This window comes from Monodelphis domestica, chromosome 3 (assembly GCF_027887165.1).
Source record: "Monodelphis domestica isolate mMonDom1 chromosome 3, mMonDom1.pri, whole genome shotgun sequence".
Classification (NCBI taxonomy): Eukaryota; Metazoa; Chordata; class Mammalia; order Didelphimorphia; family Didelphidae; genus Monodelphis; species Monodelphis domestica.
Window position 1 is genome coordinate 537,785,945 of NC_077229.1, and position 25,793 is coordinate 537,811,737.

Genomic DNA, 25,793 nt, shown 5'->3' on the forward strand with positions numbered 1-25,793 from the left:
TAAGTAAATTAGGTGAACACAGAATAGTATACCTGTCAGATCTTTGGGAAAGGAAAGATTTCAAGACCAACTAAGAGTTAGAAAAAATTACAAAATGTAAAATAACTAATTTTGATTAAATTAAATTTAAAAGGTGTACAAACAAAACCAATGCAACCAAAATCAGAAGGGAAGCAACTAATTGGGAAACAATCTTCATAACAAAAACCTCTGACAAAAGTTTAATTACTCAAATTTATAAAGAGCTAAATCAATTGTACCAAAAATCAAGCCATTCACCAATTGATAAATGGGCAAGGGACATGAATAGGCAGTTTTCAGTTAAATAATTCAAAATGATTAATAAGCACATGAAAAAGTGCTCTAAATCTCTAATAATCAGAGAAATGCAAATCAAAACAACTCTGAGGTATCACCTCACACCTAGCAGATTGGCTAACATGACAGCAATGGAGAGTAATGAATGCTGGAGGGGATGTGGCAAAGTTGGGACATTAATTCAAGTGGGGAACAAATTATGGTATCTGTTGGTGATGGAATATTATTGTGCTACAAGGAATAATGAACTGGATGATCCAATTCATGTGAATTGGAATGACCTCAGGAATTGATGCAGAGTGAAAGGAGCAGAACCAGGAGAATGTTGGACACAGAGACAGATACACTGTGGCACAATCGAATGTAATGGACTTTTCTAGGAGTAGCAATGCAATGATCCAAGACATTTTTGAAGGACTTATGAGAAAGAACACTATTCACATACAGAAAAAGAACTATGGGAGTAGAAACACAGAAGAAAAACAATTGCTTGATCACATGGTTTGATGGGGGATATGATGGGGGATATGACAGGGGACATAGACTCTAAGCCATCACTGTAGTGCAAATATCAATAATATGGAAATAGGTCAGTGAGTTTGTGCATTGGCTATGGAGAAGGGTGGGAGGAGAGGAGGAAAAGAACATGAATCATGTAACCATGGAAAAATTTTCTTAATGAATCAATTAAAGAAAATTAAAAAATAAAAATAAATTTACAAATAATAAAAATAATTTTCTTTATAGTTATGCCCATTATAATTGGGGGTTTTGGAAACTGATTTGTTCCTCTAATAATTGGTGCCCTAGATACAGCCTTCTCATTAATAAATAATATAAGACTCTGACTCCTTCCACCTTCATTTCTACTTCCCCTAGCATCCTCCACAGTAGAAGCTGGAGCTGGAACTGGTTGAACAGTCTACCCTCCATTAGCAGGAAATCTTGCCTATGCTGGTGCTTCAGCTGACCTAGAAATTTTTTCACTCCAGCTAGCAGGAATTTCATCTATTTCAGAGACATTAACTTCATTACAACATTTATTATATAAAATCACCTGCAGTACCCCAGTATCAAACCCTACTCTTCATCTGATCAGTAAAAATTACAGTAGCACTCCTATTATTATCTTTCCCAGTTTTAGCCATAGGAATTACAATACTCCTCACAGATCGTAGCTTAAACACTACTTCTTCCACCCAGATGGAGGAGGTGATCTAATTTTATACCAACATTTCTGATTCTTCAGAAGTATATATTCTTATTTTACCAGGATTCAGAATTATTTCACACATCATTATATACTATTCAGGTAAAAAAAGAACCTTTTGGTTAAATAGGAAGAGCCTGAGCTATATTTACAGTAGGCTTAGATACTCAACCTTACTTCACTTTGGTAAACATAATCATTGGTATTCCCACAGTATTTAGTTCACTAGCTACACTGCATGGAGGATTTTTTGGGGGGAAGCTGTATCCAAAAGGCAGGTGCCTAGGAACACCAGTATCATCTTGGACCTAACATACATTACTATCTTCAGAGTTCATGCAAAGTAAATGGGAATAATATATGAATGATAATAAGACATATAATTATATTATAAGAATAACCACATTAGAATATACAAAGTATTAATTACAATTTATTCAATTAATAGTTTATATTAAATCCATGATCTAAAGACATATTTAATATGCATAATTTATAGTTATATATGCATATAATTAATATGCATAAATAATATATAATATAAATATAAATTTGCATTTATATTCATTAAACCCTCTACCCCAATAACAAAATTATGCCTTTATTTCTATCAAACCCCAAAACCAGAAGACATAACTTTAAATATATAGAGAGATAAGAATAAAACACTATAAATGTTTTTAATTAAAACATTTTTTCAAAAATTTTTTCAAAATTAAATTTAATGAATACTGACATAGTATACAATAAAGTTTTAACTTACAAAAAAAAATTTATTATTTCACCAGTTAATGTAGCTTAAATTTAAAGCAAAGCACTTTTCAGTGAGAGTGCATTTTCATGCTTAGATGGTCTATAATATAGTCCCATAAACAAAAAGTTTGGTTCTAGCCTTACTGTTAATTTTAATTAGATTTACACATGGAAGTTTCCACCGTCCAATGAGAATGCCCTTAAAACTATCAATACCAGACAAGAGGAGCTGGTATTAGGCACTATTGGTAGCCCACTACACCTCGCTCAGAACACAGCAGTGACTAACATCAAGCTATAAATGAAAGTTTGACTAAATCATAATTACTTAAAGTTGGTAAATTTTGTGCCAACCACCTGGTCATATGATTAACCAAATTAGCAGAATTTCAGCATAAGTGGTGTTTAAAGCAATTAAAATTACTTTAATTATGCTGATTATAAGATAGCTAAGACACAAACCGGGATAAGATTCAACTATGTTTAGTCCTAAATTTAAATATTTTAATGAAACTATTCTCCAGAGAACTACTAGTAGCCATTGCTTAAAACTCAAAGGACTTGGTGGTGCCACAATAAGTGTAACTCTGCAATGCAGAAATATAATATATATATATTTTAGATATGCATTTTTAAAAAACAGTGCATACTGTTTCTTTGGGAGGGCCTATTGAAGCTAATGTGACTATATATATTAGTATCAAAACACTACCAATCTTTTCTTACTTAGACTGAATAATCCCATTTTCTATAGACAGGGAAAGTTTAAATTACTTGTCTGTCACCCAGTATATCTCAGCAGAAGGAATTAAAACCAGGTCTTCAAACATCTAATGCCCAGTGGACTTACGCGTCGGCTATGGGGGGTGGGGGGGGAGGAAAAGAAAATGATCTGTGTCTTTAACGAATAATGCTTGGAAATGATCAAATAAAATATATTAAAAAAAAAAAAAACCAGGTCTTCCTGACTCCAAAGTTGGCTTCCTATTTCTTATGTCATGCTCCCTCTTAAACCGCCTTCAAAGGATTTCCTTCTTTCATTTTTTCATATCTTTAGTTAGAGAGCCTAGAAATTGAAACAATACTTGGAAAAGAGGCTGACAATTAACTAAGGACATCTTTGACTTCGTTTAAAAGGAAAACTTACCATCCAGCCATCAGGGCAAGTGCATTCACCAGTCACATGATGACACACTCCTCCATTTTGGCAGGGACATCTCTCTTCACACTGTGACCCATGCTTGCCAGGAGGGCAAAGATCCTCACAGCTAAAGAATGAATGTCCAACAAATGATACTGTTATTTGCAAAGCAACATTATCTTCAACCCCTGACAGTGGTATAATCTGTCACAGGTTGAAACTTTATTATATGAATTGCTGTAAAATATTTTCAGAATACTGAAATAAGCAAGTCATTCAATAATTTATTATTGCTGAATTAGCATAAACCCAACATGAATTAATATAAATAGTTAATATAAAAGTATTAATGCGTTGATAGGACCCACTCTTGCCACTTAGTCCATTCTCTCACATTTTGACAGGACAAAACTAAATTTTTTTTTTTTTTAGAAATAAGAATTCATCCTACTTGTTAAAAGCTCCATTGCCCAATGTTTAACATTCCTAACTGTCAAATATTTCCTTATGACTGAACTCAAACTCTTGTGTTTTATTTTAAACCTGTTTCCTCTTACTATTCAACTTCCTATCACTGATTATCTTTATTTATTCCTCAGTTTTCTCTTCTTTAACTTTAAGTTGCAGAATGATTGATTTTCTGCATTAGTAAGGTGAAACTACTCAACAGAAGAAAATAAAAACTGTACAAGGCAGAAATAGGCTGCAGAAATACAAAAACATAAATAGTCCCTTCCTTCCAGTAGTTTATATTTTTATTGTAGTTTGATGTTTACATTAATTAGTATAATAAAACAAAGGAGTGACTCCTTTCCTAATTCTACTTCCTTTTTGCCCATGTATCATGTAATATGAAAATATCCTCTATAAATGATGACAGAGGTGTCTAACCTAATTGTTTCTCTTTCGTCTATATGAAAGTCAAATATAGAGGCAGACATATTTATTTAGTTCACCACTGGGATAAATTCTAACATCTTAATTTTTTTTTTAAATTTCATTCAGTCAATTTAGAATATTTTTCCTTGGTTGCAAGAGTCATGTTCTTTCCCTCTCTCCTCCCACCCCATCCTGTAGCTGATGCGCAATTCCACTGGGTTTTACATAATATCTTAATTCTTCAACAACCTAAAAGGCTTCCCCAAATGCTCCTATTCAATTACTACATGGGAAAAACCCTTACCTCCAAAGATGGTAATTTCATAGAAACCCACACTAATGAAATCACAGCCTCTCAAGCAGTAAAGCAAATGGACACCGTGTCCTTAGATATGACAAGTCAGAATTCTTCCTTTCATGGGTTAGTAAGGTAAAAATCATTAGCTTCCTTTCAGGGATTGAGCCTTTTAGAATTTGGATAGGCAAGTTCTTAGATGATAGGCACAGATCATCATTGAACTAATATTTTCCAGTTTTTCAGGACACACCAGAACATAGTGATTGCAATATATGAAAGGAACTTCTATGAGAAGGGAATGAGAACATTCCCTCTCCTAAAACATATAAGCAACTGTTCTATACCTTATAGTCTTAGAGAGTTGACTAGGACAAAGAAATAAAAAGTTTTGCTCAGGGCCATATGACATAATACACATAAGTAGACCCAGTATGTATTAGGCCAGTATTTGAATCCAAATTGTTCTCACTTTCAGACCAGTCCTCTTTCCCCAAATTTTAAAGAATTTATAGAATCAAACAAAATGAAGAGCAAAACTGAATAGAAAAAAAAGACACTGCAGCCTAAAACCTGCTCAATAAGCTGCCAAAGAACATTTTCTTCTACTTTGATAAAGATGAATTCAGAAGAAAGCAATCTTGACTATGGAATACATACAATGAAGGAAAAGTAGCTGGGTGGTATTAATGAAAAGATCTCTCAACTTGGAATAAGGAGAAAAATGAGTTCTATTCTGATACTGGCTGTGGTAAACATAGACATCCCTGGTTTTATAGAAGATGCTCATAGAGATTAATTGACTTACCCAGTTACATAACAGAAATGGTATTTGAACAGATGTCTTCTGATTTCAAATCTGACATTCAGCTATTCAACAATTAGTAGTTTGAGAGAGAAAATGATGTGGAAATACAGATGTCTAGGTTGTTTAAGGTGAGCTAGAAGACTTGTTCTTAATATTCTATATCCACCCAACATATAACTTACAAAGCTCCATTATATCCAGGAGGGCATCTACATTCTCCAGTTACATGATCACAGGTTGCTCCATTCTGACACTGGCACTTCTGGTGGCAGTCATTCCCATAAGTTCCCTGTTCACAATGATCTTCACAACGCCATCCCTTGAAGCCTGATGCACAGTGGCAGGCTCCTGTGATAGGATTACACAGGGCTCCATTTTTACACTGGCAGCGACTGCTACAATGAGGACCCCAGTGGTCACGGTCACATGCTGAGAGATAGGAAATTCAATCATTAAAGAGTTTAAGAGTAGTTCTGGATATCACCTCAAGTGAATGCAAGCAAGTTCTTATATAGTTATTTCTCTCCTATTTTTTATGAAAGAGATCTTTCACATCAATTGCTTGTTGCTTAAGCTGATACCAAGTTAAGTTCAAACTCCTCAATTAAATTAAAGGTGATTAAGAATTTCCATGATTTGGTCTTAACCCATATTTTTAAAATTAAATTTTATTTTATAAACAAATATTAACCGTTTCTCTCTTTCCATCCCCCCAACCTCAATCTAGAAAAAAACAAGAAAACAAAATCCCAGTTATGAACATATATAATAAAACAAAACACAATTTCTCATTGGTCATGTCTTTTTTTTTTTTAATGTCAAAATCTGGGCTCTGAGCCCATCACCTCTCTGTCAGAAAGGGGAAAGCATTTTTCATCATGAGTCTTTAGGAACTATGTTCATTATGCTGAACAGAGTTCTCAAATTTAAAAAATATATAAATATAGTTTTAATCAGTCAATATCTACCTTTTCACCTTCCCACCCCAATCCTCTCCCCACAACTGAAAACATAACAAAGCCTATTAAATACACATATATTCAATCAAAACAAAATTTCATATTGGTCATGTCCTAAAAACCACTTGTTTCATTCTGCAGTATTTTATTTCTATCTCAGGAGATGGGTAGAATGTTTCATCAGTAATACTCTTAAAACCTGATTAGTCATTATAATGAAAAGAGTTCAGTACAATGGTGTTCCATCATATCCATATACTATAAATTGTTTAACCATTTCCCAATTAAAGGCACCCCCTCAGATTTCGATTCTTTGCCACCTCAAAAAGAGTTATATTTTTTGGTACATCCTTAGAATTTGTTTTGCTACCCTTAAGCTAGATGGCTTGGTAGATAGAGCATTGAGCCTACGGTCAGGAAGACCTGAATTCAAATTTGGTTCAGATACTTACTAGAGCTGACCTTAGGCAAGTCTCTTAACCTCTGCCTTAATCCACTGGAGAAGGAAATGGCAAACCAACCCAGTGTTTCTGCCAAGAAAACTCCATGGACAGTATGGTCCATAGCATAATGAAGAGTTGGACATAACGGAATCAAATGAACAAAAAAACCCTCCCTTAATCTGTCTTTTCTCTCATGCCCAATGGCCACTTCTCACTTTTTCCTCCTATTTTCCTATTTAGTGAAATGGTTTTTTGTATCTAACTCAATGTCGGATTTTTTTGACCAGTTCAGATGAGAGTGAAGTTCAAGGTCAACAGCTCTCCTCCACCTTACATTATTTCAGTGATGGCAAACTTGTGGCACGGGTGCCAAAGATGGCACATAGAGTGCTCTCTGTGGGTATGCAGCCACCCTGTCCCTCCCCCCCCCCAAATTCATTACTAGAAAGGCAGAGGGACTCGGATGGAGCTGCTCCCCTCCTCCTCTCCACTGTGCCTAATGATATTTTTTCACATCACTTACCTCTCTGCCCAGCAGCCCAATGGGAGCACACAAGCGGTAAGGTGGGCAGCTCACAGGTAGCAGAGCTGGAGGAGAATGGAGCATTTGGGCCACTTCCCTCCCCTCTCTCTACACTTGCTGAGGGCATTCCTCACTTTCCCCACACTTCTGTCCAGAAGCCCAATAGGAGATCTTTCTCCTTCCCCTGTGTAGGCAGAGGGGGTGGAGTGGGGTGGGGTGGGGGAACATGACTGGAACTCAGTAGGGAGGAGGGGCATGGTACTTGGTCTCTGGGAGGGGTGGGCATGGCATGCAGTCTGAGGGGTAGGGTGGGGTTGGTGCCTGATACTCCTTCTCTAAAAGGTTTACCATCACTGCCTTATTTGAATAAATTTTTACTTGTACACATATTAGATACTTTTCCCTAATCTTCTTTTCCTATCTCCTCACCTCTTCACCTCACATCCACTTCCCTAATCTTTTTACTAGTTTATCTTATTTCAATTACATATTTATATTTTGTTTAAGATTATATTATTTAATATATTATTAATAAATATTTATATTGATTTATTATTTATATTTATTATTTTACTATTATTTTCTTAAGATCATCAAGATATAACAAAACTACTTCCAGGCTTGTCTAATTCTCTCAGTGACCCTGACAGAAGTTTAGAGAGTACCATATCATCTTTTTATATTTAAATATAATCAGTTTATCCTTGTTTAGTCCTTTATTGTTGTTCATATCATATTTACATTTTTGTTTTTCCTCATTCTTGTGTTTATACGTTAAAACTTTCTGTATAGCTCTGGTCTTTTCATCAGGAATGCTTGGAAGTCCTTAATTTCATTAAAGATCATTAAAAAATATCCCCCAAAGTCTTACCCTTACCTTTTGTCTTAGAATAAATTCTAAGTATCAGTTCCATGACAGAAGAGTAACAAAGAATAAGCAATTGGAATTAACTAACTTGCCCAAATTACAAAGCTAGGAAGTATCTGAAGCCAGATTTGGAATCAAGACCTCTCATCTCCAGGCCCAGCTCTCTATCTACTGAGCCACCCAGCTGCCCCACCCCAACCTGACATTTTTTAGGAGCATTATCCTGTTTCTTATTTTTTTCCCCTTTGCAATCTACTGAGCCACCCAGCTGCCCCACCCCAACCTGACATTTTTTAGGAGCATTATCCTGTTTCTTATTTTTTTCCCCTTTGCAATGATCTGGGTCCAAGAGTATATACTGTTTTATATCTCTTTGGTAATTGGTACAAATTGCTCTCTTGAATGTGAATTAGTTCACAACTATCCCCCCAAAATCATTCCTGTCCCAGCTTTCCTATATCCCCTCCAAGTTTTGTCATTTTCCTTTTTTGCCATAATAGCCAATCTGATAATGAAGGAAAAGATACTTCAGAGTTGTGTTAATTTGCATTTCTCTAATTAAGAGTGATTTAGCACATTTTTGCATGACTATAGAAAGCTTTCATTACTTTGAGAACTGCCTGATCATATCCTTTGACCATTTATCAATTGGGGAATGACTTGTATTCTTATATATTCAACTAATTTCTCTCTATATTTGAGAAATGAGGCCTTTTTAGAAAGATTTGTTTTACAAAAAATTATACAATTAAGATTACTATGTATCTCACCCTACTGGAAAATAAGAGGAAAAGGGTATAAGAAGCAGGTGGTGCTAATAGAAAAGAGGGCAAATTCAACAAGATACTTTTCTACATCCAAATGATTGTATATATCCTTCCCTCACTGAACCAATTCTAATGAGAGTACAGTTCATATACTCTTCTCCCTATCTCCCTCATCTTCCTGTAAACACTGTTTCATGCTTCTTTTGTGTGCAACAATTTACTCCATTCTATTTCCCCTCCCCCCTCCTTCTAATTCATTCCTCTTTCTCATATCACTGGCCAATTCTACTTTTTAAAGAGTTTTTTCCCTCAGGGAATTTTTGTACCTCTTTTTCCAAAGGGCCAATTCTGCCTTTCAAGAAGTTTTCCTCTTTAGCTCTTTCTTATATATTTTTTTTTTCCATTTGACCAATTCTGCATTTTTTAAAAGTAGTTTTCTTCTTTGGATTTTTTTACCTCTTTTGCCAATTGGCCAATTTTGTTTTTTAAGATATGAATATTTCTTTGGTATTATTTTGTGCCTCCTTTACCAAGATATTGACTCTTTTTTCATAATTTTCCTATATCCCTCTCATTTCTTTTCCCAATTTTTCTTCTCTCTTTCTTATTTGCTTTTTAAAATCCTTTTCAAGCTCCTCCATTAATTCTTTTTGGGCTTGAAAGCAATTTATATTTTACTTGGAGGCTTTGGATGCAACTTTGTTGTCTCTTTCTGAGTATGGATTTATCCTGTCACAAAATAACTTTCTAGGCTGGGTTTCTTTTTTGTTGTTTGCTCATTTTTCCTATCTTTTTTCTTTTCTTTTAGTTTAAAAACTGTTAAGTTGGGATCTGTAACTGTGGTGAAAGGAACAGCTTGCCTTCAGAGCTGGCACTGGGGAATCTATCTGCTTGTTCAATACTCTGTGAGTAATCCCAAACACTCATACTCCTTGGAGCTGTGATTAGGGTCTCCTACTCCCCTGTGGCTACAAGTGCTGATATATGCTGGTGCTCCTTCTCACCCTGTTAGTATGTTCCAGGACTGAAACCTGGTCCTGCATAAGAGCAAGAGGACATGTGTCTTGCACCCAGAGCCAGAAAAGAGACCCCTATAATCTCCTTCTAAGCAGCTATCTAGCCCCACCTTACCATTTGTGTCTGAGAGTTCTGGGAGGGCTGGCTATTGCTTCACTTGAACTCAAACCCTGTTGAGTTGAGTTTGGGGCAGGTGGGTCCTGCCCCAAAGCACTGCATTCCACCTCCACCCTTGTGCACTAAATCCCCAATGTCAGCTTCTAAGTTGTTTTAGGCTGAAAGATTACTTTACTTTGTCTTTCTGTGGGTTATGTAGCTGTATAATTCACTTTGAGGTGTTTATAACATTGCTTTTTTTGGACTATTATTTGGGAGAAATTAGATGGGTCCCTGTACCTTCTGTGTGAAGGAAATTATTTTGGGGACTTTGATCCTGAGTACAGGCTTTCCCTGACATCAGCATCAGAATCAAAGTCGGGACGAATGACAGCATGGTAGAGCCAGGGTCACCATTGGTGTCCCTAGCCAAGAGGGAATAGCCAGCAGAATGTCAACATGACCTTTTAAAGCCAGTGGGCAAGGAGGGTTCTTAAACTTAGGTAGGAAGTGTGTTGGGCTCTCTCTCTCTTGATTTTTTTGCTTCTAGACCAGAACTGACAGGTTCTCTAAGTGGTCCAGCTTATCTTGGCTCTTGATGTATGGTGAGCTGCTGAGCTGTAGTGGGGACAGGGTCTTAGCCAACCAAAAGAAGAATCAGTTCTAGTTAGGCTTATTCCTCTCAATCTTTCTATCTTTCTCGTTTTATTAATAAATACATACAAATCTGGTGACAAGCCACCTTTTACTTGTTATACTTCTTGGATCTTGGATCCACTCCCCACTCACCATCCCCATTCTTGAATTTTTACTCCTTGATCTGTTTCCCAGGTTAGCTCTTTTTATTATGAGATAACATATTTTCTTCTACCTTTTTTCAGTCTTTTGACTTTATTTTAATATGTACTACTGACTCATTGGACTTTATTTGGTCCATTAAAATTATCAGAGTCTGTTGCTTAGGTAAGGTTTTATACCTCTTGTACCAAGCTGTTAAATCCCTTTCCAATTCTTTCTTCCAAGCTCTCATTTCTTTTTCATTTTTCCCCTAAAACACTTCATTACATTAAAAAAAATTTTTTTTGCCTCTTTTAAACTCTTATTTCATCTCTTCTAGTAATTCTATTTGAGTTTGTGTCCCAAGCTGTATTTTTCTCTAGGACTTTGCTTATAGATATTTTAGAGTCATTCTCTTTTTTCGGGTTTGTGTCTTGTGTTTTCCTGCCACCATACCAATTCTTTTTGGGGAGATTCCTTTTTTTTGTTTGTTCATTCTTCCTTCCTACTTCCTGACTTGGGCTTTGTGGCAATTTGGAAGGGAAGATTTAGAATGGTCATTTTGTATTTTCTTGGGGTGGTGTTATTCCAGGAAGTCAAGGACAAACTGCAGACTTGTAAGCTTTCAGTGCTCTCAGAGTGGTCAGATCCAGGGCAAAGTCTAATTGCTGAACTTTTGGTCTAAACTCTGCAAGTTTCTGACCTAGGTTTTGGTCTGAATACAAACAGGGCTCTGTACTCTCCTAAAAACCAGCTGGAAAGCTTTGTTAACTAAGACAGAATTGTAGTCTCCCCTTTGGCCTGAGATTGGAAGTAACACCCTGCTTTGTAATTGAAGTTCGAGTCATAAAATTGCTGCTGGATTCTGAACTTCCTCCTTTTTCTTTATTCCTCCCAAAGCCTTCCAACACTGAAGTTCCAAGGTCCCTAATCTCACTCTGACCAGTATTTGTGACCAGGGACCAGGTAGTCGGTGACAAAGCTGCCAGGACCCACTAGTTTCTGTCACAGTGCTTTGGTGTGGATCTGAAGGTTCCCCAGAATAAGTCTAAGACCTCTTGCCCTGGTGTACCAATGTGAGTGCTGAAGCATTCTGTGGGCAATGTCCAAAGACCTTTCTATTTCCTTATGCCCTACTGGGCTAGAAAAAGGACTCAATGTAGCGTTTTCTGGCTGTCTCCATCAAGATTTGGTCTGGTGGATTTTCTTGAACTATTAGGAAGAATTCGTAGAGAGGAGATTGACTGCATTATTTCCTATTACTCCACCATTTTGTCTCACTTGCCAACCCACTTTTCCACATTATGTTTATTAATTTTTTTGTTAAATTAAAATAATTAAAAGCCAGAAGGTATAATAGATTGATATCTGGACATGTATTTAGGAAGACCTGGCTTTGATGTCTAATAGTTTTGATACTACATACCTCAGTTTTCTCATTTGAAAAACATGGATAGGTCAGAGCCAAGATGTCTGACTCTCCCAAATTCCCCTCCAAACAAATTTAAACTAACACCTCAAATAGAATTCTAGAGCAGCATAGTCAACAAAAGGGTGGGGTGAGGCATTTTTCCTGCTAATGACAACTTAGGAGGTTGGAAGGAAAGGTCTTTGACACTAGGGTAGGGACTGGCCTTAAGTGCAGGTGGTGGCACCACCAACTTTGGGCTTTGGGGGCAGCTGCAAAGGTGATAAGGGAACTGGAAAAGCAATCAAAAAGAGGGGATCCCTATGCTAACACTAAATGCAGGATTAGGTACTATTTGTACTAATCTCCATTGTCCACATAGTTCTAGGACCAAGAGGAATGCTAAAATTTGTAATTCAGTGGGGGTAAGGGCCCTAGTCATAGTTGTAGGGAGGAGAGGAGTGCTAGCATTCACAGCTGCAAGGGAGGATAATGATGGGGACACCAACAAAGAAGGCAGGGACCACACCACCTTAAAGCACTGAAACCTTAGAAAATTCCAGAATTCGCTGTCAAAATAGCAGCAAGAAAAAAACTGAAGTTTGGGACATTGTCCCACCCACCCAGGATGAGCAGAGCCTAGCTTTAACATGCCTGGGGATACGTAGCTAAGAACTGTCTGAAGTTAACTTTGAACCCAGAACTTCCTATCTTTAGGCTGACTGAGCCACCTAGCTGCTCCTAAGTACACAATATTTTAAAAAGCAGTTTCTTGAAAAATGCTCACTGAATGAAAGCTGTCATACATATTTTTTACCTACTAACCAAATAAAATAACAAACTACATAGCCATAAAATATATGCATTTTAGGGTATGTGAATCTAGAAACACATGATTAATATGTCAATATTTTGGTTGTTTGTATTATGTACATATTCATTTCTAAAACTAGAGGAAAACTAAATTTTTTTTTTAATTAAAAACCCTTACCTTCTGTCTTGGAGTCAATACTGTGTATTGGCTCCAAGGCAGAAGAGTGGTAAGGGCTAGGCAATGGGGGTCAAGTGACTTGCCCAGGGTCACACAGCTAGGAAGTGGCTGAGGAAAACTAAATATTTTTAAACTACTGCCAACATTAAAAACATGTACACATGCATGCTTATTCACATGTACAAAAAATCAGAAGAGTTTAGAAAAACAGCTGCATTTTTTAGTGTTGTTACTTAATTTGCGCAGTTGAAATCAAAGAACATCTAGCTTAAGCTCTTTAAATGTCACTATGAGTTTTCAAATAAGTAAATCCAAAGTTTATTTTATATGTAAAAAATGTCTTGTCAAGTTCAAAATATATTTCAATAATTAAAACATTTGTAGCTTTTACAACAAAACTCTGAAAGCAATAATTTTTCTTTTTCTCCAAACTCATTGAAAATGATATATAAAATCAGTTTTGTAAATAAAAATTTCCTTTTGAAGTTAAGGGCAAATTTTGGAGATTTCACCAACACAAATTTATCACTAAGAATAAACCAATAAAAAGAGGATTTAAAACATAATGGAGAAGTCATCTGTATTATCTAATTGAGGCAAAAAAATAATTCTAAAGTTTGGCATCAACTTTGAATGAAATAGTTTACATATTTATAAATTTGCATTAAACAGGCCGCTGCTGAGTAAACCACATGACTTAAGGAGTTATTATTTGAGAGAGATCCCACACCATCTTTGCAATAAAATGAGTACAAAAATAATGAGTACAAAAACCAGTTAAAAAAAGGGAAAAGCCCTACTAATTCACAAACAAGAAAGTCCATACAGTAAAAGCAGCCCAAGACAGATAGCAACAGGTGGAAACTTACCACTGGAACAGTTGGTTCCACCCCAGCCAGGCTCACACTGACAGGTGTTTGGAGCAATACAGCGACCATGGACACATTTATCAGCACAGTGGGCTATCAAAGAAAAATCAATCAAATAAAGGGAGTTTATACACACTTTAAAAAACAAAACAATTTTTACAAAACAACATTCAAACTTGATAATTTTCTTCACTGAAAGAAGGCAACCTAGCAATCATGATTTCAAACTATATTACAAAGTGGTAACATCTGATACTAAGAAATAGAGATCAGTGGAATAAATGAGATAATTTTAATGGTTTTATGTCTTCCTGCTAATTGTATAATTTACCCTTGTTTGAAGATTTCAAAGTGTAGTCCTTCATTTCTATTCTTTAAATTCGTGGTAACATAGTAGACAATTTAAGAGAGAAAAATAGGGAATCCAATATTTATTTAATCAGCATTTATCTGTTTTGTGATCTGGATGTCTCTGTATGTGGCTATAAACTTGTATATGACAACTCAAAACAGCAAGATGTTATCATGATTTTGTGACTTGTGAGAGATAAAGCAAAAGGTAATTCCTACACAGGGAGGACTGACTCTGGTAAAATAGAAACAAATAGAAGAATTTATGGTGTCAAGAAGCAATTTATTGGTACTAAAATAAACTAAGTTCAAAATCAGCCCTTAAGTGCTAACATATATAGGGCAAAAAATGCCACCAAGTTATTTTGGTGTTTTCCTTTTTTTAAAAAATTACTTAATTAACTTTATAAGCATTTATCATCTCTTACTACAACTGCTTCTTCCTGATTGAACAATAAAAACAAAAAATAAAACCTTCAAAATAAATATGCCTGCAAAACAAATTCCCACAGTGGCCATGTCAAAAATATATGTCTTATTTTGCTTCTTAACCTTATCATCTTTCTGGAAGTGTATTTAATCTTCAGTTCTCTGGACTCATGGCTTATCATTGCATTGATCAAAGTTCTAAAGCCTTTTAAAGTATTTTTTCTTAATAATGTGGTATAAACTATTCTCCTACTTCTGATTACTCTGTAGTTATTCCTATAAGTCTTCTCAGTTTCCTCAGAAATAATTCATTTGATATGGCACAATAGTATTCCATTATATTCATATACTACAATTTGTTTAGCTATTCCCAATGGATGGGTGCCCCTTTATTTTCAGTATTGGGCTACTACAAAAAGCTGCTATAAATATTTTTGTACACATGGCTTTTTTCCCTTTTTCTTTATCTCTTTTGAGTATTGACTTAATAGCAGCATCACTGGGTCAAAGCTTATGTACACTTTAGTAACTTTTGGGCCATATTTCCAAACTGCCTTTCAGAATGATTAGACAATTCACAATCCATCAACAGTATATGAATGAACCTTTGTCGCATACCCATTACTCCAATGTAGATTAATCAATAGCCCTTGGTCTTATAAATCTGAATCAGTTCTTTACATTCCTTGGATATGAGACCTTTATCAGAGAAATTTGCTGCAACAATCCCCCCCCCCCCCCCCGCCCCAGTTACCTGGTTCTCTTCTAATTTAAACTATATTAGTTTTGTCTGTTGAATCTTTTAAATTTTATATAATTAAAACCATCTATTTTATTCTCCTATAGATCTCTAGATATGAAAGATCATTTTTTCATTGCTCCTCTCCTTTATGTCCATCATATATCTATTTGGAGTTTTATAGTGTGAAATGTTCTAAATCTTAGTAAATTCTGAAGTAACTATAACTTTGGACTAAAAAAATATAATCTGACTTTAGTCCTTTTAACAAAACTATGGCTCCTGGTGAGAATAATACCATTAACATAGAACAAGATTAGTAGCATTCTTGCAACATTAAATTGCAAATCTTCTTTATTAATAAATAGATGTACACAAAGTTGATCATATGAAACTAGAAATAACATGTGTTCTGGTTCTAATTATATCTCTTACTTTTTCCAATACATTCAACTTTTTAGGTTCTCATTTCTGCTCTTCTCACTAGAGAGGTTTGGGCTTCAATAAGGAATGAGATCAGATATGATGCCAAGTATTCTGCAAATTATGGAAGACCAACCCTATTGTAAATGGAAATTTCTTCATCTATAAAATAGAGATAATAGTTGTATTATCCAACATTGGGTATCTATGCAGATAAAATTAGAGACCAAAAGAGAAACTGTAAGCATAAGGAAGATATAAAGTTTGCAAGGGAGAGTTGCATGAGACCAGCAGGAAAAGATTCTAGAATGTTGGCAGAGGGGGGGAAGGTGTGGATGCTAAGTCCTGAGAGTTGGATCCTATCCCATATTGCTGCCTGTGTTGTTCGGTTTTGTGGTGTGTGTCCTGAAGAAGATCTGAAGAAGCTGTCTCTGTCCTGTGTCAACAGCTAGTTGTCAGTAAGCTGAGGTCCAAGTCCATCTGGACTTGGGACCTTTCCTGGATCCCTGCCTCATCTGTTATTGACCATTGGATATATAGACAGGGACTGGGGTTTTACAGCTTAGCATATTAGGGAGATCAAGTAAAAAATCAACTCTAAGAAGATCCTTCATGAAAAGGCTTTAGATTTTGGGCTACTTTAGTTAGTAAATTCAGTGTTAGGGATTTCCCCTGACCCTCTTAACCTCTCCCTTTTTGAAATAAAATATACTCCTAGTTACTGAGTTTTCTTATCTGTGTCCTGGTCCCAGGGTGTAATGGAGAGTTATTCTGGTGGTAAAAAGAGAGAGAGAAAGAATGGAGATCTCCCCTCTCAAGGCAGGGCCCAGGAGAGACAGCTGCTGTTTAAATTGGCCAAGGGAGAGAAGAGGGGAAGTGAGTCTGTAGTTCCCCCTTCAGCTATGGCTGCTCACCCAAACTGCCTCTTGACTTCCCTCTAATACTATGATATAAAGAGCTTCCCTCCTCCTGTTTTCCCCACTCACATTAGAATCAGTTGGGGAAGACCACAATCTTTATTCTAACTGATCAATTGGGGATAACACAGGAAAATGGCCTCAGGAGGGGTTTGTGAGGAAAGAGGGAAAAAAAGGTGTCCCTATTCTAGCTATCCCTTCCTCCTTCCTCAAGTTGGGGAGCAAAGCCTTGGCAGCCTTGGGCCCCTGAGAGATTCAGGCTTGGATGGCCCTGGTCTTGGCCCCACTGGGCACAGTTCAGACCCAGGGCACCAGGAATTGTAAGGTGATCTTGTCAGCAGCTGCTTTGTATCTTCTTTAGCTAGCCACTTCAGTTGGGAATTGGGGGGTGTCTAGTCACCAGGAGAAAGATGTAAATCTTTCTTCAGGAGACAGTCTTGACCAGAATTTTTCCTCAGACTGTCTCAGCATTGAGAGAGCTAAACTGCCTCTCCCACAGAATCTCCTGCTCTCTTCAGATTCCAGAATCTCTTCTAGGACCCCTCCCCCATTGTGGTTGAGGCTCCAGCAATTTCCCAGACTAACTTGTATTGGAGGCTCTTTTACTGAGTTATTTAAGGTAACTGGAAATGCTGGGCAGTCACACTGGGAATTAAAGTCATAAGAAAAACAAAGTTCTTTCTTCTCCTCCCCCCTCCACTTCCTGCTTCCTTCAACATATCCTAACAGTTACTCAGAGATGGTAAGCAGCTTTCAATAGACTAATTTCACTTCAAAAATACTGAAAAAGGATTTATTTTAAAGGAAGAAAGGGAGGAATAAGGGTAGAGGGAATTTTAGGTTTCTCTAATGTATTATAAATTCAATATCAAGAAAGTAGAGTTCAATTGTCTCTTGAGGGAATATTGTTAATACTTTGAAAGGATCTTCAGAGCTATGTTCAAGTCTCAAAGTTGAAACCAGTAGCCAGAAGCTACAGAATGTCTCTTCCTGTCAGCTTTCTTCCTCAAAGACTCTAAGGAAGAGAAATGACTCAGTTTCTGAGCCAACTTAATCCAATTGCCTCTTCTAGGTCACATTCTTCTCTGGAATTTTCTTTTATGGACATATCTTCAAGCTTCCATTCATCATCTGCTTTGCAAGTTTTTCTGTAGCAATAATTCCTTACAAACTCTAGTTCTTGGATTTGAAACCTCTATCACAAGGGTGAATTCAGTAAAGGGCTTTTGAAGAAAAAAAATTAAATGGAAATGGAAAGAATAATCCTAAAAAAAATCATAGAAACTGTAGCTAAATACATCAAATAAAATGGTATTAAGACAATCTATAGAAATTTCTTGGATCTAGCCAATGAACCCAAAGGTAAATTTTCCTGAGTTAAAATATATCTTTAACACTTTTATCAAATAAACAAAGATGAAATGCATCCTTGAGATATTGAACTATTAGTGGTATTTCTGAATCCAAAGGTATTTATAATTTTAGAGCTCTTTGGACATCGTTCCAAATAATTCTCATGAACGGTTAGATCAGTTCCACCAACAGTGCATTAGTGGCCCATTGTTCCCACCTCCTGTTCAACATTTATCTTTTCCCTAATCTGTCATATTTTCCAATCTGACAGGTGTGAGCTGATAATTCAGAGTTGTTTTCATTTGCATTTCTCTAATCAAGTGTGATTTAGAACATTTTTTCCATAGGACTATAGATAGCTTTAATTTTTTCATCTGAAAACTGTCTGTTCAAGAAATTGCTCTTCTTAACCCAATTGGGCAATTCCACTGAAAACTGCTCTCTCCAGTTACCAATGATTTATTAGTTGCAAATCCAATGACCTTTCCTTGGTCCTTTCTTACCTTTCTACAGCCTTTGAGACTTTCACTTGATCACTCTTTCCTTCCTGATACTTTCTTCTTTCCAGGTTTTTGGCCCATCACTCACTCCTGGTTTTCTTCAGACCAATCTAACTATTCCTTTTCTATCTCCATTGCTGGATCCTCTTCCAGATCACACCTTCTAATTGCTGGTTAACCTCAGGGTTCAGGCTGAGGCCCTCTTCTCTCTCTACATAGATTTAATTATAATCTGTATGCAAATGATTCTCATGATACTCTACCCAGTCCTAATCTCTCCGGTGACTTCCAATTGTTGCATTATCTTTCAGAGATCTCAAATTGGATGTCCAATAAACTCAACATGTCCAAAACAGAACTCATTTTCTCCATAAAACCCATCCCTCTCCTAATTTGTCAAAAGTACAATATCCTCCCAGAAACTTGTGCTCACAATATTGATTTTTATTATCCTTGACTTTTCATTCTCTCTCACTTCCCTATATTCAATCTATTGTTAAGACCTGAAAATTTCCCCTTGGCAACATCTCTTGAATGTTCTACCTTCACTCCTTCCATACTGCCAGGCCCTCATCATCTCACACTTGGGCTATTGTAATATTCTGCTGGTAGGTCTACCTGACTCAAATCTTACTTCATGAGAATCCATAATCCATTCAAAGTTATTTTCCTTAAGCATAGATTTGAACCTCCACTTAACACTAGTTAGTAGCTACCCAATAAATTTTCAAATACTTTCTTTCCTAAAAGGAATATATCTTAAGAAATTGATTTCTTACAAATTTAGTTAGAGGCAGCAAGGTGACTCAGGGATTTGTGAGTCAGGCCTAGAGAAGGGGATCAAATCTGGCCTTAGATATTTCTTGCCTGTGTGACTTTGGGCAAGTCACTTCACCCCCATTGCCTAACCCTTATAGTTGTTCTGCTTTGGAACTAACATGGAGTATTGATTCCAAAACAAAAGATAGTCCAGAGCCAAGAGTAGAAGCAGGTGTAAACCTCAAAATTCCTTAGACTTATAAATGTTGGAAATTTCACCATTGGGATATTTCATACTTGGAAAATTTCTTACTGATAGTCTATTGGAATGGGAACCCCATTGGCATGGGAGGTTCCTTCTCTTCCCTTCTTAAGATTACTTTAGGACAGAAACCCTTTGCTGAACAATGGAAAGGACTTTGACCTATGCTTAAGCATAGAACAGGAATTTCTTTGAGTCTTGATTGATTTTAGAATTGATACAATGGAGATACTTGGAATAAATCTCCACCCTATTCAGTCCTAATAGGATTGAGTAAGGGCTGCAGCCTAGATCAAAATTTAATTATTCCAATCTCTACCCTACTCAAGTTAACAGGATTTAGAAAGGGCTGTAGCAAAGGAGTAAAGATTTAATCATTTGAAAATATGACCTTCAACAGACATGTGCAAAAGCCAGAAACCTCTGGGCGGTCCTGGGTTAAGCTAGAGCCTCCATTGGCACAGGGAAATTGATGAACAGTGATTGGTAGATGGGAGAACTGAGGGGAGGAACTTGGATGGTTTCCTTAAAGATAGGGGGTCTGAAGACTCCAGGAAGAGGAAGGTGGAGAGTTGGTCGGTGTGGTTCCTGTGGCTCTGAGAAGGCTTGCTCTGAAGGAAGCTGAAGGTGGGGGCCTCTGAGACTGTTTCTCCATTTTGGACACGTGAGTAATAGGGACTGATCTCTTTTCTTTGCCCCAGCTATCTAAGGGCTTGGGCCTTTTGGCCCAGCCTAAACAGAAGGGGTATTTAAGCCCTATTCCCTTCTCTCCCTTTTTCTCTCTCTCTATCTCTAATTCCTTTCTTACTCCTATTGTAATTAAACTCCAAAAAAGGCTGAAGGCTGACTTGAGTTTTTCATTTAGGAATTACATAGCTGATTCCTTGGCGACCTTAAATTAATATATATCAGTCTTTTAAAGTGATTCCCTTGTTACACAGGAAAGCTCAAAACCACCATGAGAATCCTCTCCAACCAATCTTAAAATAAAATCACAAAACAATATACATGTGAAAGAGGAGAGAGAGTGAAACAACTTTCAAGAAGAGAATAGCATGAAAAGTAGGCAGAGAATATATGGGGCACTGGGGTGAAAGGGAAGCACAGCCAGCAGGAGGCTACAGAAAGGAGTTAGGAGCAAACCCCATCATCCTACCCCATATCTACTGTGCCAGGTTCTGAACCTGAGCCCAAGCCAACATCCACACTATGAGATCCTATATGGGCCAATAGTGGTCTAACCCAATGTACACTCCTTAGAGTTCCAAAAAAATCTGCAGTAAGGTACAGAATTTTATCCCAGGGCAGTCTGTGCAATGCAGCCTAATCTGTGTGGGTCCAGAGTAAGGCCAGGAGTCCCAGCACAGGTTTATGGTGAGGATATAGATCCCAATTTGGGGCAGACCATAGACCCAAAGCTGGGTCCCCTGATCCCCTTGCCAAAGGATCAAAGAGAAGCCGCAGGGCAAGACAGTCTGCTGTGTGCCCCTGACTTAAAACAAGGCCAGAGTGAAACCAAAAGCCTAACCTGACACCTAAGCCTAGAATTTAAGCTATCAGCAGTCTCAGGGGGTAACTGAATCAGCAGTAGGAGGTGGCTCTTAGAGCTCCCAATCCACAAGCAATCATACCATCTTTGAAGAACTGAAACTTTCAGAAATCCAGAAATAAGGCTAAGGGTAGCATTAAGGAAGTTTAAGAGGGTGGCCTAACCTCTAGGAGAATAGAATCTACATTTTAAAAGGCTGGGGAAATGAGCAAACTTTTTTTTTAAACCCACCTAACTATAGAGAATTTTTATGAAGAAAAAGAGCAAGACACAGATACAGAAGGAGACAGTGAAAGCTGTGAATTTTAAATCTCCATCTTGCTTGGTCTGGCACCCAAAATTGTGCATACTCATGCTACACGGGCATGTGCTAGGCAATGGCAAATCAGAAATAACTGATTGCCCACCTGGGCTGTCCTAAGCCAAGCTTGAGTCACCATTGGCACTTGTGAGGCACAGGAAGTGAGGTAGGGGCCAGCCTTTGGATTCGCTCACTTCCTGTGGACAGGGCTAGGCGCCAATTCGATCCTAGAGTTCAAGCTGGGGAGGAGACACAGACAGCTTTCCTTCAAATCGGTCACATGAGTCAAGGACTGATTCTCTTCTCTACCTTGGCCTTCGGGCCTAAACTCCCTCTGGCTCTGTCAGAAGGTTGAGTTAACTTTTTTCCTTTTCCCCCTCTTTCCTTTTCTCCCTCTCCTTCTTTCTTACTCCCATTGTGATTAAACCACCATAAACTCCATTCTGACTTGAGTATTTCATTTTAGGAATTTCATAAGTAAATTCCTTGGCGACCATAAATTAATATTATATCAATCTTTAAAGGTGATTTTCACTATATAACAAAGCAAAGCAAACACACACAAAGGTTAATATATATATATATATATATAAATTCAACTCATTCTGGAAGAGCTCAAAAAGTATTTCAAAAATCAATTAAGAGGGGGCAGCTGGGTAGCTCAGTGGATTGAGAGCCAGGCCTAGAGACAGGAGGTCCTAGGTTCAAATCTGGCCTCAGCCACTTCCCAGCTGTGTGACCCTGGGCAACTCACTTAACCCCCATTGCCTAGCCCTTACCACTCTTCTGCCTTGGAGCCAATACACAGTATTGACTCCAAGATGGAAGGTAAGGGTTTTTTTAAAAAATCAATTAAGAGAGGAAGAGGAAAATAGGAAAGAGAAATGAAAGCAATGTAAGAAGAAATGGGCCAAATGAAAAAGGAGACTCAAAAGCTGATGGAATAAAAATAATTACTTAAAAATTAGAACTGTGAGTAATTAGAAGTTAATGACTTCATGAGACATCAAAAAGCAAAAAAAAAAATCAAAAGAATGAAAAAAAAAGTAAATATGAAATATCTCATTGAAAAAAAACCTGACAGATCCTGAAGAGACAATTTAAGAATTATTGGACTACCTAAAAGCCATGATAAAAAAATGTCCTGGACATCATAATACAAGAAATTATTTTAAAAAAAAAACTGCCCAGAGATTCTTGAACAAGAAAGTAAAATAGAAATTGAAAAAATCCACAGATCACTGCCAAAAAGAAATCCTCAAATGCCAACTTCCAGGAATATAAGAGCTAAATTCAAGAGTTCCCAAGTCCTGCAAGCAGCCAGAAAAAAACCAATTCAAATACCTTGGAGTTACAATCAGAATCACACAGGACTTAGCAGCTTCCATATTAAAGGACCAGAAGGCAAAAAGTTAGAACTAATATATCTCTGGAGGGAACTGAATGGCACTAAAAAGGTACATATCTTCTTTTCATCAGTACATGACTCCAACACAAAAACTGATCATGTAGTAGGGTATAAAAACTTCACAACCAAATGTAGAAAAGCATAAATAATAAATGCATCCTTTCCAGATCATAACACAATAAAAATTATAATCAATAAGGTTCTATGGAAAGATAAATCAAAAATTAATTGGAGAGTAAGTAATCTAATGCTTTAAAAATGGTGGGCCAAAGAACAAATTATAGAAACAATCAATAATTTTATTAATGAGAATGACAATGAGGAGACAGCATATCAAAATTTATGGGATACAGCCAAAGCAGTACTTAGAGGAAAATCTCTAAACATACCAATGAAATAGAGAAAATGAAGATCAATGAATTGGGCATGCAACTAAAAAACCTAGAAGAAGGGCAAATTACAAATTCTCATTTAAAGACTAAATTGGAAATCCTAAAAATTAAAGAAATTAATAAAATTGAAAGAGAATCATTGAACTAAAAAAAATAAGAATATTGCATACTTTTTTCTAACCACAAGCATGCAAATGATAAGTAAAATATCCAAGCCATATCATCTGCAATAGGGTTAAGTTAGAAGCTCATTATCACCACTATTATTTAATACTGTGTTAGAAATGTTAGTTTTAGCAATAAGGAAAGAATAAGAAATTGAGGGAATTAAAGTAGGCAATGAGAAAACTAAACTATCACTCTTCGGGGATAATAGGATGGTAAAATTAGAGAATCAACTGAAAAACTAGTTGAAATAATTAATAACTTTAGTAAAGTTGCAGGATATTTTTAAAAAAACATAAATCATTAGCATTTCTATGTATTACCAACAAATGGAAACACAGGTACCAAGAAAAAAATAGACATTTACACTATATTTGTTTAATTGAAAAGGAAGATTAGGTAAGGACAGTGTCAATATGGCAGAGTATGAATAAGAAATACTGTATAATTGCACCATCACACTTTCTCCACAAAAATCTAGGAAAAAAGGAACTCCTGGGAAGGAGTGAGGGAGGGAGTGAGGGAGGGAGGGGGGAAGGAAGGAAGGAAGGAAGGAAGGAAGGAAGGAAGGAAGGAAGGAAGGAAGGAAGGAAGGAAGGAAGGAAGGAAGGAAGGAAGGAAGGAAGGAAGGAAGGAAGGAAGGAAGGAAGGAAGGAAAGGAGGGAGGGAGGGAGGAAGGAAGGAAGGGAGGGAGGGGAACAGACTGATACCTCTTAGGAAATTTAAGAAAAGGTCATCGTGAGACATTTTTTCTAGCCCAGGTTGGAACAAAGAGACAAAAAGGTCTATGGATTCTAGGGAAAGCATCTGGCATACCAGGTGTGGAACATTCTAGTATCCAGAGATTTAAAGAGGGTCAAGCTTGAGCTCTAGTAATGGGAGAAGGCCTGATGAGGAAAAAACTCCAAGGGATCTCTAAACTACTTCACAGTGTAGGAACAGGTGTCACCTGGCAGTTCTGTCACTTACTAACCAGATCCATGTTACAGATCTGGAGCAGACTGAAAAAAACACCTGTTCCTAGGGGTAAAAGAGAAGTGGAAAGGAATGGTTATGGGCCCCAGCTGTGTACTGTGGAAGGAACAAATTCAGAGGCTGACAGTAGCTTTGTAGCTGTGATCCCAGAAGCAATTCCTCCATTCAGCTCTATCCTCTATCTCATGATGGAGTATGCAGTGGAACAATCAGGCTAGGAATCTCAAGCCAAAGAAGTACCTGCAGTTCATTTGCTCTGGACTGTGTGGGTTCTTATTGGCCAAGTCTGGCATAAGGGAAATTCAGACAGAGATATTGCTCAGACCTGAACCTGTGTTAAGAAATTGCAGAGCTCAGACCAGGAGGGCAGTCAGAAGGCTTTGCCCTGGGTCACATCACTTTGGGAACACTGAAAGCTTGTAAGTCCCCAGCCTGAATTGTTCCTGAGATCCAGGAATAACACCATGCTGAATACCCCAAGAAAGCAGCAGAAGGACTCATGAAGACAAAGGCTTAATTCAGATATTTCCTCAGAAGTACACATAAAGTCCAAAGTTAGGAAGTAGGTTGGAAGACAGAACATAAAAATAATTCAACCATAATGAGCTTACTGTGGTCACAGAAAAGCTCCTGATACAAACTTAGAATGAAATGATTTGAAACCATGTATTAGCATTTTTCAACTTAACAAAAGGTAGCATGGGCACAAGTTCAATAGGAATTCTTGGAACATATAATGAAAGTTTTTTCAAAGGCTAAACTGATTTTTAAAACTAAATGAGAACAGTAGGAAAAAATGGGAAAATTAATGAGAGCTATAGAAGAAAGATAGGAAAAAAAAACAGCTTTGAATAAGAGATACAAAGCCTTACCACAATAAGTACCTGAAAATTAGAATAGACCAAACAGAAGCTAATAACTCCAATAGACACCAAGAAACATTTTTTTAAAAAGTTAACAGACTGAACAAATATAAGAAACTATAACGGTTCTCATAGCCAAAACAACTAATCTGAAAAAGCAAATCAAGGAAAAGACAACTTAAAAAATTATTGGACAGGGGCCAGCTGGGTGGCTCAGTGGATTGAGAATCAGGCCTGGAGATGGGAGTAAGTTCAAATCTGGTCTCAGACCTAGCTGTGTGGACC

At 37.0% G+C, this 25,793-nt stretch overlaps 1 protein-coding gene across 1 annotated transcript in view; it reads right to left on the bottom strand.

The window, feature by feature from the left end:
* The window catches only part of MEGF10 (multiple EGF like domains 10), a 177,250-nt gene that overhangs the window by 59,865 nt on the left and 91,592 nt on the right, over positions 1-25,793 (bottom strand). The window contains exons 5-7 of the mRNA XM_007486611.2: positions 14,123-14,215; positions 5,587-5,833; positions 3,429-3,549 (exon numbers count right to left, since the gene is read on the bottom strand). Of these exons, the coding sequence (XP_007486673.1) occupies positions 3,429-3,549; positions 5,587-5,833; positions 14,123-14,215 (461 nt within the window). The remainder of the gene's footprint in view (positions 1-3,428; positions 3,550-5,586; positions 5,834-14,122; positions 14,216-25,793) is intronic.